Below are 15,759 nucleotides of genomic sequence, written 5' to 3'. Positions count from 1 at the left end.
AGCCAGACAGCTGCTCTGGCAATGATCACGCTCGGACGGTGCTGTTAGTGCTCCACTGGCACAGGTGCCAGTCATTGAATTTGGTTCAATTACAATTTCAATTTCGATTGCCTCAACAGGTCTTCGCTAGCAGAGTTTAGTGTCCGATGAAGTTAAGGTATGAATAAGTGAGCTGGCTACACCCCTGGCAGAGACCACGCATTATAGTCTCACTTGGTTTGCCGAGTCTTCTCATGCACTGCATATTACTTACACTGTCGAGTATGCACACTGACATTACACATCCATCGGAGAATACTGGCTTCATTTTCCTTCCATCAAATCTACATTGCCTGTACAGGTGCACAGTGTGCCACATATCAGATGTTGAAGTGATCACAAAGCAATGTGAAATGATGTGTCTTGCTCAAGAATACAATGCACTGCCCAGTCTAGGAATTGAAATCACATTACATGCCTTCACTACTTAATGTAACACCCTAATATCCTTCACATCAGACCCTACTATTAAGAAAAAGGAAAGATACATTGGATAATGTATTCCTGGGTACCCTTAAAGAGGTAGAATGATCATAAATTTGCTCAGTATTAGCTGAGTTCTCATTGTACCTGAGAAGTTAGTCATTTATGTGATGAAGATTCAATTAATTTTTCCAAAGTTTTATGACAATCATTTGAGCATCAAATAAATTGCTTTGCAGTAATTGTTCTGGATCTCTGTGTTCTTGTAGTCAAACTTAGAGAGGAATCAGCTCTTCCAGGTCTGAAAGTGCCCTAGTCATGCTATATGCCATTGACTTCATTAAGAGTTGAGGTCCCAAGGCAAGACACTCTTTTCCAAAGTCAACCCTGAGTCTCATTAAAACCAAATGTTGTAATATTTAATCCAAAGTTTTCTACAAGCACTGTTTAGTTAAAGGTATCTGAATTCATCTTTCATGAATTTATATTTCTTTCAGGTGATAATGGAAAGAGACAAAATTAAAACAGATTTATCTGCTCTGTTTATTCCACGACAACCTGCTATGTCACTTGAAGAAGCAGTAAGTATTCTAATATTAGTTCTCTTAGCATTCCCCCCCACTCTTCTTTTTTTTTATAGTTTTTAGTACCTTGAAGAAAGCAAGGAAACCTATTTTCACAAATTGTACAATAAAACTAGTTCAATTGAAATTGCATTTTACATACCAGTCAGTCATTATTTCTCTTCTTGACAAAATATTATATCACTGACAGAAAATTTTGAATTTATTTTTATGAATTATGATTTTATAATTTGTACCAGATATGGTTACTTGTTTGAAATTTTGTAAACAAATTTTGTCTTTAAAAACTCACAAAATTTTCTTTTTGTAAACTTATTAAATAACAGAAACCCATTCACATCTCCTCATTTAATTCTATCCGAAGTGATATTATTCGAAGACTACAATAATGTGAAGTGCATGGTCTGTGGTGTATAACAACATCCAATAATCTTGTCAATACAGTGACACACACATACATGCATAGATATATGTATATACATGATGGATTCTCTTGTTGTGAATGGCAAATGAGGGTATCTCTTGAGGTCTGCTGGTGCCTTCAAACCTTTTGGCAAATGGAACAAGTTGAGGATTCAGTTTGCTTGAGTGCTTGTAAATCATTTACTATGTGTCTTCTTGAGTGGACTGCAAGACCTGCTTTGCCTTGTGCCACAAAACCACAATGACAGGTAAGGTTTCCATTTAGAGGAGCAGCATTTTACCAGTGTGCCTTCATGCTGCACGAAGTTGGTCCTGATGTTGGAGTCGACTTTGCTCAAATCTTTGAACTGAGGAGAAGCAGGACTTGCACCAGATCCTGCATTCTGATGCTTTGTTTTCCCAGGAAGTAAAGGGAATGTTGCATCACTTCAGATTGTCTTTGAAGTGCAAGAATGGCCTTCCAACTGATCTTCCTGTTAAGAATTGGCCAAAGAGAAGTTGCTTCAGAATTCTGATACAATCATATGTGAGAGATGACTTGACCATCTACAGTGTATTTTGATGAAGATGGCTTCAATACCTGATATGCTGCATTTTGTTCATATATATATATATATATATAGATATATGCTTTATTTAAAAGCAGCAGAAATATAACAAAAAGCTGTTACTCAGAGTTTCACGTTCCCGTTCATCGGACAGTTTTGTTAAAAATGGGAGGGAAATGACAATGCAATCAAAACTAATATAAATTAAAAAAACATGGATCTGTTTCATTGGTCGTTTCAAATAACGGTCTTAGGTATGCAATGAACAAAATAAACAAAACAAATGAATTCAATATAGATTCATCCTATTTTTAAAACATCAAAGAAGACCTTAAATTGAAAAGTGGATTCAAAATACATATTGTAAATAATTATATTCGAATTATCGCTCAAATATAATGAATGGGAGAAAGAGAATTTGCTGAAAGTCGACCCAACAGAGGGACTAGCTATCCAAATTGACAGTACCTTGGTAGATAAAGCAATTATGGGTATGAAGACAGGGAAAGCCCCCAGCCCATCAAAAATCACCGCAGAGATGCTTAAAGTATCTGGTGGTGTTGGCTATAGTCTAGTTAGCCATATAGTCATACCCAATGACTGGTGTAGCAGCACCATAGTCAACTGCTACAAAGGTAAAGGTGATGCATTAGATACAAATAATTACAGAGGTATCAGGTTGTTGGATCAAGTAATGAGAGTCACGGAGAGGGTCATAGCCCAACTAATTAGAGAGAGAGTCAGTCTAGATGAGATGCAGTTTGTGTTTGTGCCAGGGAAAAGCACCACTGATGCTGTATTTCTGGTAAGACAGCAGCAGGAGAAATACCTAGCCAAAGATAAACCTTTGTACCTGGCTTTTGTTGACATAGAGAAAGCCTTTGACAGGGTCCCCTGATCTTTTATCTGGTGGTCAATGAAGAAACTAGGGATAGATGAATTGTTAGTGAAAGCTGTACAAGCCATGTACAGGGATGCTGTCAATAAGGTGAGGGTTGGCAATGAGTACAGTGAAGAATTCCAGGTAAGGGTAGGGGTCCACCGAAGATCAGTCCTTAGCCCCCTCTTATTCATCATAGTCCTCCAGACAATAACAAAGGAATTCAAGACAGGATGCCCCTGGGAGCTTCTCTATGGTGATGAACTTGCACTAATTGCTGAGTCACTATGAGAACTAGAGAAGTTTCAGGTGTGGAAGCAAGGATTAGAATCAAGGGCCTTAGAGTCAACCTAGCAAAACCAAAGTCTTAATAAGTAGGAAGGCAGACAAACCACAAATCCCTTCAGGTAGATGGCCCTGCTCGATCTGTCGAAAAGGCGTAGGTAGAAACTCCATAAGATGTACCCAGTGTAAGCTATGGACACATAAGAGGTGGAGCAATAAACACTGAAAATGTGCAGAGAACAGCTTCCGTCACAGTCCAGTGGGGAAAATCTACAAGTAGTTGATAGCTTTCATTACCCAGGTGACCAGGTCAGTAGCAGGGGTGGATGCTCTGAAAGTGTAGCTGCTAGAGTAAGGATAGCCTGGGCAAAGTTCAAAGAGCTCTTACCTCTGCTGGTGACAAAGGGCCTCTCACTCAGAGTAAAAGGTAGACTCTATGATACGTGTGCGAACAGCTATGCTACAGGACAGTGAAACATGGGCCGTCGCTGCTGAGGACATGCGTAAGCTTGCAAGGAATGAAGCCAGTATGCTCCGCTGGATGTGTAATGTCAGTGAGCATACATGACAGAGTGGAAGCGCCCTGAGAGAAAAGTTGGACATAAGAATTATCAGATGTGGTGTGCAAGAGAGATAACTGTGCTGGTATGGTCATGTGTTGTGAATAGATGAAGACAGCTGTGTGAAAAAGTGTCACACCCTAGCAGTTGAGGGATCCTGTGGAAGAGGTAGACCTTGGAAGACCTGGGTGGTGAAGCATGACCTTCGACAATTGGGCTTCACCGAGGCAATGACAAGTGACTGAGACCTTTGGAGATATGCTGTGCTTGAGAAGACCCGGCAAGCCAACAGAGACCATAACCGTGGCCTATGCCAGTGCTATATAACCAGCCCATTTAAGAGTACCCTTCAATTATTGGACAATAAACTATGCTTGCAAAGACCTGTTGAGGAATATGAAATCACTGTCGTGGCTGATGACAGTACAGCCTGATTGGCATCCATGCCAGTGGAACAATAAAAGCACCGTTCGAGTGTGATCATTGCCAGGGCCACTGACAGGCTCCCATGCCGGTGGCATGTAAAAAAAAAAAAAAACACCATTTGAGCGTGGTCATTGCCATTGCCGCCGGACTGTCTCCTGTGCAGGTGGCATGTAAAAAGCACCATTTGAGCATGGCCGATGCCAGTACTGCCTGACTGGCCCTTGTGCTGGTGGCATGTAAAAAGCACCCACTACACTCTCGGTGTAGTTGGCATTAGGAAAAGCATCCAGCTGTAGAAACTTTGCCAGATCAGACTGGAGACTGGTGCAGCCTTCTGGCTGGCCAGCCCTCAGTCAAACTGTCCAACCCATGCTAGCATGGAAAGTAGACATTAAACGATGATGATGATGATGATACTTTCATAAAGATTGACCTGCAAAGAAGAATTGAGGTCAATACTGAAAATGCTGAGTGTTATAGACATGTTTGCATGGCATTAAGATATGGAAATATGCCAAGTCCATTGCATACCACATGGAGAAGAGATGTAAACCTGTCTAACCCATGCTAGTATGGAAAACAAACTTAATGACGTGGATGATTATGATAAAGAATCATGTCCAATAACCACACCACATCAGTTCTTAATTCCAATTATTATTTTATTTCTTTAATAAGCAATTAGTCAGTTTTAACTATGAGCATTGAAACATCTCATTTTCCTCTCTTATAAATATCTAATACTTTACAGTCTGCCTAAGTCAGTGATTATCATTTTCATTTATGAAACCTATTTGCTTTCATCTATTTTTCACAAGGAACAATTATCTCAAGAGTGGAATGAAGACCTTGATCAAATGGAATCTTTTGTGTTAGAAGGAAAGAAATTTGTCCGTCTACCTGAAGAAGAATTTGGTACATTTTTCTTTTTATATCTTTCGTCATTTCTTACTCTCTACGTAAAGAAATCCATCAGATAAAATATTCTAGCACAAATAGAATATAGAAATATACAGAAATCCATAATCTTTTAAATAACTCCTCTTCCATCACCTTACGTCTTATGCTTTCCTCATGCACCACCTTTGCCTCACCTCTCTTACACTCTTTGTAACCTACCCAACCACATATTGTTTCTCTTTCTCTCATGTTCTCTCATCCTTCCTCTGTCTACTATCATTTTTACTATTCTGCTACTCTTCACCACCCCAGCCACTCCCACTCTACTTTAAGGTGAGTGGCCATAGGGCTCTTCTACAGTAAGAAATCCATTCTGTTCTTGACATTATTTTTTATATGTTAACTCCTCGTCTCCCAGCATAAAGCAGCCTCCCTCTCTACTGAGTCTCTAGTCAGTTGAAGAGAATCTATATCTTATAGCCAGCATGCTGACCTCACTAGTGCTGGTGCCACAAAGAACCTAGTACATGCTGTAAATGGGTTAGCATTAGTAAGAGATCCAGTTGCAGAAACCATGCAAAAGCAGACACTAGAGCACAATGCAGTTCTCCAACCCATCAGACCATCCAACCCATGCCAGCATGGAATATAGGCATTAAATGATGATGATTGTAGTGTGAAAACTCGTCTGTAACAAGTTGGACTGAAAACGTTTATATTTACATTCTCTCTTTGTTTTTGGCTAATAATACTTTTATTATTGTTTGTCAACTGTACCAATTGACAAGATCTGTGATAACTATTTACATGTTGGTTGTTGTTGACCAACCCCAGATTAGCCCCAATTGAACAAACTTATGATCAACAGTATTCCAGCTGCAACCATCCTGTCTTTCAGGCAGGTTGCTCTGAAGTGATGCAATGTATATGAAGAAAATCATGTTCTTTTAATAGCTCCTATCAGCCCCCAATGTCATAGGACTGCACTGCTCTTTGATTTTATAAGCATATCGACAGGTAGTAGAGATACTGAATTGAAAATAGTTGACCAAAGCTTTTGGAAAGATAAGGATAATCTTGTGGGCTTCTAAGTCAGCTGCTAGACATCAAAGCTTTAGTGTATCAATTCCCAGAGAAACAATACATTCAAGATATGGCAAGTAACTGACAGAAGATATTGATCTGGTTGTGTGTCTCTAGAGTTTCTAATAGATCAGTATTCTGAACAAGATAAGGGTTTCAGGCTGGAGATGAAAACTATAAGTGGAGAGATACCATAACTATATATAGCATTAAATAGATCACCAGTGAGTAGCTGACTAAGGTTTTACTGAGTAATGCTAAGACAACCTTCAGCCTGTTTGACAGTTTTAGAATTGTGGTTTATCCAATGCTGATCATTATTGACGATAATGCCCAGGCTACATTCACTAGCAGACACCAATCCTAAAGCACTGAAAAATAGAAAAACTAGGTGGTTGGACTTGAATCACAATTTCTGTCTCTGACTAAAGTGCAAAGGATTTATAGAAGTAAGAAATGAAAGCAGAGATTTGTTAAAAGCCCACTATTATTTTCTGGATTCATTTTGTTTGTAGGTCATTTTTACAGTGAAGACTGCTATGTTTTCTTGTGCCGCTACTGGATACCAGAGGAGTATTCAGAAGATGAGGAAGAAGGCAATGAAGAAAGTAAAGCTGAACTTTCAGAGGAAGACTTCAAATGCATTGTCTACTTTTGGCAGGGAAGAGATGCAAGTAACATGGGTTGGCTTACCTTTACTTTCAGGTTTGTGTTTATCATTGTCAACATTATTTATATTACATTTGAGTTACTAAGACTGAAATAATAGCAATAATAGTGATAGTGATAATAATAATGTATGCAGTGCTTGGGTACATAACTCATCAAAGAAAATTAAACGAGGGAGCAGAAAACAACCATGAGTTAAGTAATGACACAGCAATGAAAGCTAGAAGTATGTACACAGACTAAAGTATATACACAGTACAAAGACTAAAGTATATACACAGTATACAGACTAAAGTATATACACAGTACAAAGACTAAAGTATATACACAGTACACAGACTATATGAAAAAGACTGAAAAGTTAACAGTAAAAGAGCCATAAAAAAACAAAAGGGCATAAAGTGATCAAGAGTAGTGTTGGCAAATTTGGGGAAGCATGGAATTTTTGAAGGATGCAGTATCATAATTGTGCAGGTTGTCTATTCCATGCTTCAACAATTCTGAGCATGAAAAAGTGTTTCTGAAAGTCACAAGTGCTGTGCTGTTTTTTCTTAATTTTATAAGCATGTCCACTAATGGTGGAGGTATTGAATTCAAAAAGAGAAGCCAAAGTTGTTGCTGGAAAGATGGTGGATAATCTTGTGAGTTTCTACCAAGCCAGCTGCTAGGCATTGAAGTGTTAGTATATCAATGCACTGGGAAGCAATATGTTCAAGATATGTGACTGACAGTGAGTATGTTCAAGATATGATGTGACTGACAGTGTTGCACATCTCTGGACAGTATTCAATAGAGCAATATTCTGGATAAGATGGGACTTCCAAACTGGAGATGCAAAATGTAAATGTGGATGTACCATAGACATATATAGTGTTAAATAGATAGTTGCTGTATAACCGACAAAGTTCTTATTCAGTGATGTTAAAACAACCTCAGCCTTTTTGATTTTAGGAATGTGGTTCATTCAATGTAGATCTTTGTTGACCATAATGCCTAGGCTACATTTTCTAGCAGACTTCTTTGGTATCATGAAGGGAGTTGGTAAATTCCATGTTTTTCATCCCAAAATGTGTACTGCTGAACTTGTCTACTGCTGTTAATTCATTGCAGCATTGTGGTCTGGATCAGATTGCTGGAAAGATCTATAGTGTTTAGAATCTGTTCTTTTTATTGCAAGGTACAGCTTAATTTTGTCTGTATACTTTAACACAATAAAATGCTTCATATTGACATCTATTTCATTAATGTATACATCAAATAATGGTGGGGGGGGGGCAAGACTAGATCCCTGTAGAACACAGATGTCATTGCAAAAGGTGCAGAATTTTATTCTTTAGAGAGAAAGAGAGAGAGAGAGAGAGGGAGAGAAAGAACTTCATTAAATACTTCTATTTGCATCTTTCTTCTTCCCAGGATCAGCAGAATAAATATCAGTAAGCTGCAGAGATCAATTTTATTAAGTATTCCTGCCTCTCCTTTCAGAAATGTCTGTTTCTATGCAAAAAGAGATTCTAGTGTATTATATTGATTTTTGAAACTTCAACTATGGCTTGCCATTCCCCACTTCTCCCACCTTTTCTTTTCTTCTGCCACAAAATGCAACTGTCTATTAGATCTTTATGTCAACCAACAAGCTAAATTTAGATTGTTCCATTGTCACTTTTTAAATATATTTAATTTGTGAATATTTCTAATTTAATTTTATTTTCAGCTTACAGAAGAAATTTGAAAGTCTGTTTGGTGATAAACTTGAAGTTGTGCGTACACATCAACAACAAGAAAATCTGAAATTCCTCTCTCACTTTCATCGCAAGTTTGTAATTCATAGTGGCAAGCGAAAATTACCTGGTGCTCCAGCTGTCAAACGGGGTGTTGAGATGTTCCATTTACGTGCCAATGGCAGCCCCCTAGCTACTCGCTGCATACAGGTATAGTATTGAGCTGTTATTGTTTTAACAGCTTATTTTTAATATAAATCACATCAGTCACCATGCTTTAATCATATTGAAAACTTTAATGTTTCTTCATGACATAATGGCTGAATGGTTAAGATGCTCAACTGCAAACTATATAATTAATTCTGCTACAACTACTATTTTGTATCCCTTCTTAAACTATACAACTTTGCATGTTATTAATCATTTGCATTTTGTTGTGGTGGTTTTTATTTTTTTAGCTGGATGTCATTCTTACTGCTAATCAGTAAACTATGATGTAGTGGCCTTATATTACCTGTAGTCAGGCAAATTGAGACAGAGTAGTGTATTACATTTGAACTCCCAACCATATGGTCAATTGTCCAGCAGGTCAACGTTACACCAAGAATGATACAAGAATTGTTTTTTCAGATACAAAATGAGTGTTTTAATTATATTGTTAGTTTCATCACTTTTTTATTTAGTATCAGGAATAGTTATTCATTCATTCATATGTTGGTTTCATTTAGACATGTTTAAAGTTGTAAATAGTACATGTCATCTCAACCTTGAAAGGTCCTTGGAAAATAGTGTTTAGCTCTGGTTTCGTTGCACAAAGCAGACAAGAATACATTTCCCTCAAATGGTGGTAGTCTATTGCAGATATTATTTCGTATTTTTTCTGACTGTTATATGAACTAAGGCATGTAAATTAAGTGGGTTACCCTTTTGCACAACAAAACTTTATATATAAAGGTGTTGCTCTTACACCCAACAAATCTTCTTGTAGCATAAATGGTGTTACCCTGATACACAACAAAACTTCTAAGACTCCCAAGTATGATTTAGTAGTTATGCTTTGTCAGCTTGCCTATTTCATTGTCTAATAAATGTATAATAATTTGATATGTTTCCATATACCTAAGAGAAGGTTGTACTTACTTCTGAATTGTTGCATTAAACAGATGTAAAATGGCTTTTCCATTGGATTCAGTGCCTGTCTATTGCATATATTTTCAAAATAGTTTATACCTTATCCAACAGCTAGTTGAAATTGGCTACACAGAGCTGATCCTGTTTAGAGAGCCAATGAATTACTTGCAACAGATTTGAAATTATAACTTGCACATTGTTAACCTTCTGAATCCTCGTGACATAACTCAATATGTATCAAGAAAAAATGTGTAATACAACATGATCGTTTGTTGCAATTGTAATTCTTTCAGTATTAAAAATTAAAAGCATATCAAACTCCCTTAATTATTTACAAGCAATGAAAAAGGGGTTTTTTTTTTTTATTTCAAAGCTTTTTTCTATATTTTTTGTACAGATCAAGCCAGATGCCTCTCTACTAAATTCACATTTCTGGTAAGTTCTAAAAATGCTAATATAGATTGCACTTTACCTTACTTCTTGATAAACAAAATGGGGAAAAAAGCTGAATGATTGCTGAATTTATTTGTATCTAATATGCACTTTCTTTCCACATTTTTTTTTAAAGCCTAAGAAGTAAACATTAGCATTTTTTTTCATATCCCAAGTGTGTGGTCACATTTGGGACAGCCTGACCAGAAGTAAGTTATATTGATCATTTTAGATAACTTATGTATAACATAGTTTAAATCATTATAATTAGTCATAGGTCTTTGTTGTGTTATGAGCCTACAGGCAAATTAGGCTATAGTCCATCCTGGTTACCAATATATATAAGCAACCAAGAATACAATACTTCCCCTGAAGGGGATGCCACTTTGCCACAGGGTTGATCTCCAGTTATTGTTGGTATTTATTTACAACTGGGTGAACTGGAGTGATATGAGGTGTTTTGTTCAAGAAAACCAAACACCATTTTCTCTAGAAATTGAAACCATACACTTTACAATCATGCATCCAACACCCTAATCATTAAAAAGTTAAACCATGGGCACTAAAGGTGAAAGATTAAAGTGGTGCCTTGCTGTGCTCAAGAAGACCTGTCCTCCATAGCAGAAGTTTTAAAGCTACTCCCCTTGATGAAGAGGACTGGCTTCCAAAAGCTCTGTGCTGGTGCCATGTAAAAAACACTTGTGTCAGTGTCACGTAAAAGCACTCAAGCCTGTGCCACATTAAAAACACCCATTGGTCGGTGTTAGGAAGGGCATCCAGCCATAGAAATCATTCCAAAACAGACAATTGGAACGTGGTGCAGCTCTCCAACTTGTCAGCTCTGGTTGAACCCTCCAACCCTTGCCATCATGAAAAATGAATGTTAAAGTTGTCTTATTCTTTTCTACTCGAGGCAGAAGGCCTGAAATTTTTGGGGAGGGGTGCCAGTCGATTAGATCAACCACAGAACACAATTGGTGCTTAATTTATCGACCTCGAAAGGATGAAAGGTAAAGTCAGCCTCAGTGGAATTTGAACTCAGAACATAAAGACATGTGAAATAACGCTAAGCATTTCGCCCAACATGCTAATGTTTCTGCCAGCTCGCTGCCTTATGTTGTGTTATTGAATATAACGAAGAGCAAAGAAATTATAGTGAGAGAATTCATTTCGGTATATTTTCTATGGCCAGATACCTTTTCTGTTGCTAACCCTCACTCGTTTCCAATCAGGGTGACATTTCCCCATGTTTTCATTGAAAATTGGAAACAAATGATATCACTTGTATGATGGTGACACTCCTTTACAACTTCTACATGATGTCAAGATGAAGAAGCACAAACGCACTTGTGCACACACATATGTATGTATATGAAGGGCTTCTTTCAGTTTTTCTCAACCAAATCCACTCACAGGGCTTCTGTCAAACTGGGGCTGTAGTTGACATTTGCCCAAGGTGCCACACTGGAACTAAACCCAAAACCATGTGGTTGGGAAGTAAGCTTCTCAACCACACACTCATGCCAGCACCTGTATACAGTATATTAAACATTTGTTTATACTTCATAAGTATATTCACATTAGAGAGTGTATGGATCACTGTCTTGTTAAATACAGGAAAGTTTTATTGAAATGAAATATTCAGAAAATAAAAGCAACATTGATAGCAATGAAACTACCTTTTATTAAGGTAAAAATTCATAGTTTCTCTCTATTAATGTCAATGTTGGTTATGTCCCATGAATTTACGTATAGCAAAAATGACTGAAGTGATTTAACTAGTCATGTCAGGCCTAAATATTCTGTTTTATGTTCAAATTGGCTGCATCCAGCTTCTTGCACCTATCCTACAATGTCATTCTGAAAATAAACAATCACATCATTGAAATCTTAAGCTTCAAGATAATGCATAATTAGTTCAAAACAAATATGAATTAGTAAGCATTTTGGTTGATGGAGTTATCTGAACGGTCATGGGATATTCTTTTTTTTATTCTTTTTTTTTTTGAGAATTGAATTTAAAACACTGCTTTTCAATTCATTAATGTTCTGATTTCAAAAAATTTAAATTGTGTTTTAATTAAAAAAGTCCTTAGTCCTTTTTTTTTTTTTCTAAATTTATAATTAAAAAGGAGTAGAGAGTTTTTTTTGTTTTATTTTTCAGTCAATGCTTGTACAATAAAAACTTGGCAGGAAAAATGGATGTAATGATATTGATATTTTGTTCATTTAAACATATCTCTCTGTTAGTGTAGGTATGTGGCTTAATGAATAGGGTAACAATTGTAAGGTCATGAATTCATTTCCTGGCGACGTGTCCTTGAGCATGACACTTTATTTCACATTGTTCCAGTCCACTCAGCTGGCAAAAATGAGTAGTACCTGTATTTCAAAGGGCCAGCCTTGTCACACTCTGTGTCATACTGAATCTCCCTGAGAACTATGTTAAGGGTACACATGTCTGTGTAGTGCTCAACTACTTGCACATTAATTTCATGACCAGATTGTTCCATTGATCAGATCAACTGGAACCCTTGTTGTTTTAACCAACAGAGTACCAGTTCTGTTAGTGCAAATATACTTTATTCTCCTTAATTTTAATGCCTATGAAATGCTTGTAGCAGTGAACATAATTACTCCATATGTTTATACAACACTTCTGGCTATAAATCTAGTTTTCAGTGGGTGCAGTGAGAATAGAAACATAAAGGAAATCATGAAAACAATTATTACAATGATGGTGGATTGGAAAAAAAAATGTAATTCAAAAAATTGAAAATATTTCACAATTTAGAAATATTTTGTTTCTTTCTCTTCAGTTACATACTAAAAGTACCATTTGCCAGTGAAGATTTACAAGGGATTGTGTATGTTTGGATTGGGACTAAAGCTGATCATGAAGAAGCAAGATTAGCTGAACAAAATGCTTACAATATGTTCAAAGTAAGTGCATCTGGGTGATTTTTGCTTGTTTTTACTTTTTGTTCTTTGTTATTTGCCTTTTTTTTTTCCATTATATGAATCCATATTCTTTGTATTATCTTCAATTGCTGCAATATCTATCTCTGCTCATCTTAATTAGTGACTGTTTACTTGCACCACCACAGTCCATGCAAGTCACCCATGTGTCTGTTTATTTTATTTTAGTTTGCACATGGCTTAGTGCTTAAGGTATTCAGCTTGCGAGTTCAATTCCTAACGGCGTCTTGTGTCCTTGAGCAAAACACTTTATTTCTTGGTGCTCCAGTCCACTCAGCTGGCAAAAATGAGTAGTACCTGTATTTCAAGGGGGCCAGCTTTGTCACACTGTGTCATGCTGAATCTCTCTGAGAAGTATGTGAAGGAGTACGCATGTCTGTGGAGTGCTCGGCCACTTGCATGTTAATCTCACGAGCAAGCTGTTCTGTTGATCAGATCAACTGGAACTCACATTGTCATAAGTGACGGAGTGCCAGTTAGTTTGCTTTTGCATTTCTTTTTCTGTGCCTGCATTGGTTAGATGAATATATTATTATGGCATTGTTTTACAGTCAGATGCTCCTCTTGTTATTAATCCTGACCTGCTTGTCAAGTAAGGGATTTACTATCACATCTATGAAGGTGCAAAGTGAGCAGATAGTTTGTAGACTGAAGTGACAACACTGCCACCTTGTAGCGACTTTTGTAAAGCACAAATGTAAACGCACACAACAACCTTTTTTTCAGTTTCTGTCTATGAAATTCATTTACAAGGCTTTGTTTTGCTTTGGGACATAGTAGAAGACATTTGTCGCCTAGTCCCAGATGCAGTTCCACTGTGTAACACCTTGAGCAAGTGTCTTCTGCTATAGCCCTATGATTACCAAAGCTTTATGAGTAGATTTGGTAGACAAATTGAAAAAAGCTCATTCTATGTGTGTGTGTGTGTCTGTATTTGTACTTCTCCAGAAATATGCTAAGCTACAATTGAGAGTATTGTCAATTCTTCTGTAAGCAAATCATCCACTAGCTTTGTGACTTCCAAAACATAAAGTAAGAGTTCTCTTGTAAAACAGGTAAGGGTTAGCAACAGATAATGCATTAAACAGTGCCTTGATAATATATTCTTATAGCATGGAACAATGAACATTAACAACAAACATCAAGTTTCATCTAATAGTTTGCCAGCCTGTGTGATACAATATCGCTTGATGAGTTTGTGAAATGTTGTACAGTAAGTAATTGAGGTTTCGTTACAGAAAAAGTGAAGAAACCAACATTAGCCATGTTATTTACCACCTCAACTCTAAAACCATTTTACCTATGCCAAATCATTGAAACTCAGAATTTTATGACTTACATGATATTTCACCTTAAATATCAGATGGAAATTGTCATCAGATTTTACAACTGAAATGCATCAGATTCTAGAGATAAGGGAATTGTATACAACGCCAATCTATACACCACTGAAAAATCTATTTTGCACAATCTATACTTGGTGTTGTAAGGATTCACAGTACAAACTGCAAGTGATTTTCCTCAGGCTTATACTTATCTTGCTAATTAACTTGAAGAATTTACAGTACAAAACTTAAGGTGTATTTTCACTAGCTCTCTTTTATGGCTGTGATAACATTGGTGAATATCTTTGAGGGAGGAGATTGTTCTTCAATGACTTTGTTTAATGTTGTTATGTTGCAGGAAAACTTTACAATTCAAATGATTAATGAAGGAGAAGAGCCTGAAAACTTCTTCTGGGTTGGCATTGGAGGTCGCAAACCTTATGAAAGAGTTAGTATCTGAATATTTTTATTTTAATATTCTACTTTGAATCGGAAATGTTTTGTAATTGCTCTCTCTCTCTCTCTCTCTCTCTCTCTCTCTCTCTTTCTCTCTCTCTCTATCTCTCTCTCTCTCACACACACAAGTAGTTTCATAAATTAGGTGATAAATTCTTATTTAACCTTACACTCCCCCTGCTTCAATTAATTTTGGAAATAATGAAGAACTTAGTAAAATAACTTCCATTATTAATCTGGTATTTATAACAAATTAACATAAGACTTTAGTGGAAAATTTTAAATTAGATCACTTTAAACATAACCCTTGTGTCACAGAATCAAGGGTAGTCTCAGTTTGTTGATTAACCAAAAGAGTTAACTGAGTCTATAACTTAAGTTCAGTAACTAAGTGCAACAATTTCAGTTGCTCTACTGAATACTACTCCACTTTGGAAATAAATGAATGTCACAATCCATTCCCTTACCCTGAAATCAGTAAGGCTGATTATATGCTGATCATAAAGTATTAATGACTCTAATTCACTTGTGTATAAAATATATAGATATGATGGAATGTAAATTCCAATTCTGGAAAACAGCCTTTCCATCCAGTACCAGCATTTACAATAATCATATATGACTCAATCTATTTACACAATGGAAAAGGAAAAGGCTAAGAGTTTACAACAACAAAAATTTATCTTGTCTTGATATCATCATCATCATCGTCGTTTAACGTCCGCTTTCCATGCTAGCATGGGTTGGACGATTTGACTGAGGACTGGTGAAACCGGATGGCAACACCAGGCTCCAATCTAATTTGGCAGAGTTTCTACAGCTGGATGCCCTTCCTAACACCAACCACTCAGAGAGTGTAGTGGGTGCTTTTACGTGTCACCCGCACGAAAACGGCCAC

The 15,759-nt window shown here is 36.8% G+C and overlaps 1 protein-coding gene across 2 annotated transcripts in view; it reads left to right on the top strand.

Moving 5' to 3' along the window:
• The window catches only part of LOC106873839 (protein flightless-1 homolog), a 70,943-nt gene that overhangs the window by 46,986 nt on the left and 8,198 nt on the right, over positions 1-15,759 (top strand). For both annotated transcript variants that reach the window (XM_014921353.2, XM_014921352.2), the window contains 7 exons: positions 960-1,043; positions 4,987-5,083; positions 6,667-6,856; positions 8,532-8,748; positions 10,067-10,104; positions 12,921-13,044; positions 14,764-14,853. In XM_014921353.2, the coding sequence (XP_014776839.1) occupies positions 960-1,043; positions 4,987-5,083; positions 6,667-6,856; positions 8,532-8,748; positions 10,067-10,104; positions 12,921-13,044; positions 14,764-14,853 (840 nt within the window). The remainder of the gene's footprint in view (positions 1-959; positions 1,044-4,986; positions 5,084-6,666; positions 6,857-8,531; positions 8,749-10,066; positions 10,105-12,920; positions 13,045-14,763; positions 14,854-15,759) is intronic.

Source organism: Octopus bimaculoides, chromosome 7, assembly GCF_001194135.2.
Source record: "Octopus bimaculoides isolate UCB-OBI-ISO-001 chromosome 7, ASM119413v2, whole genome shotgun sequence".
In the NCBI taxonomy this organism is placed as follows: domain Eukaryota; kingdom Metazoa; phylum Mollusca; class Cephalopoda; order Octopoda; family Octopodidae; genus Octopus; species Octopus bimaculoides.
This window is presented reverse-complemented; position numbering and strand designations above follow the sequence as displayed.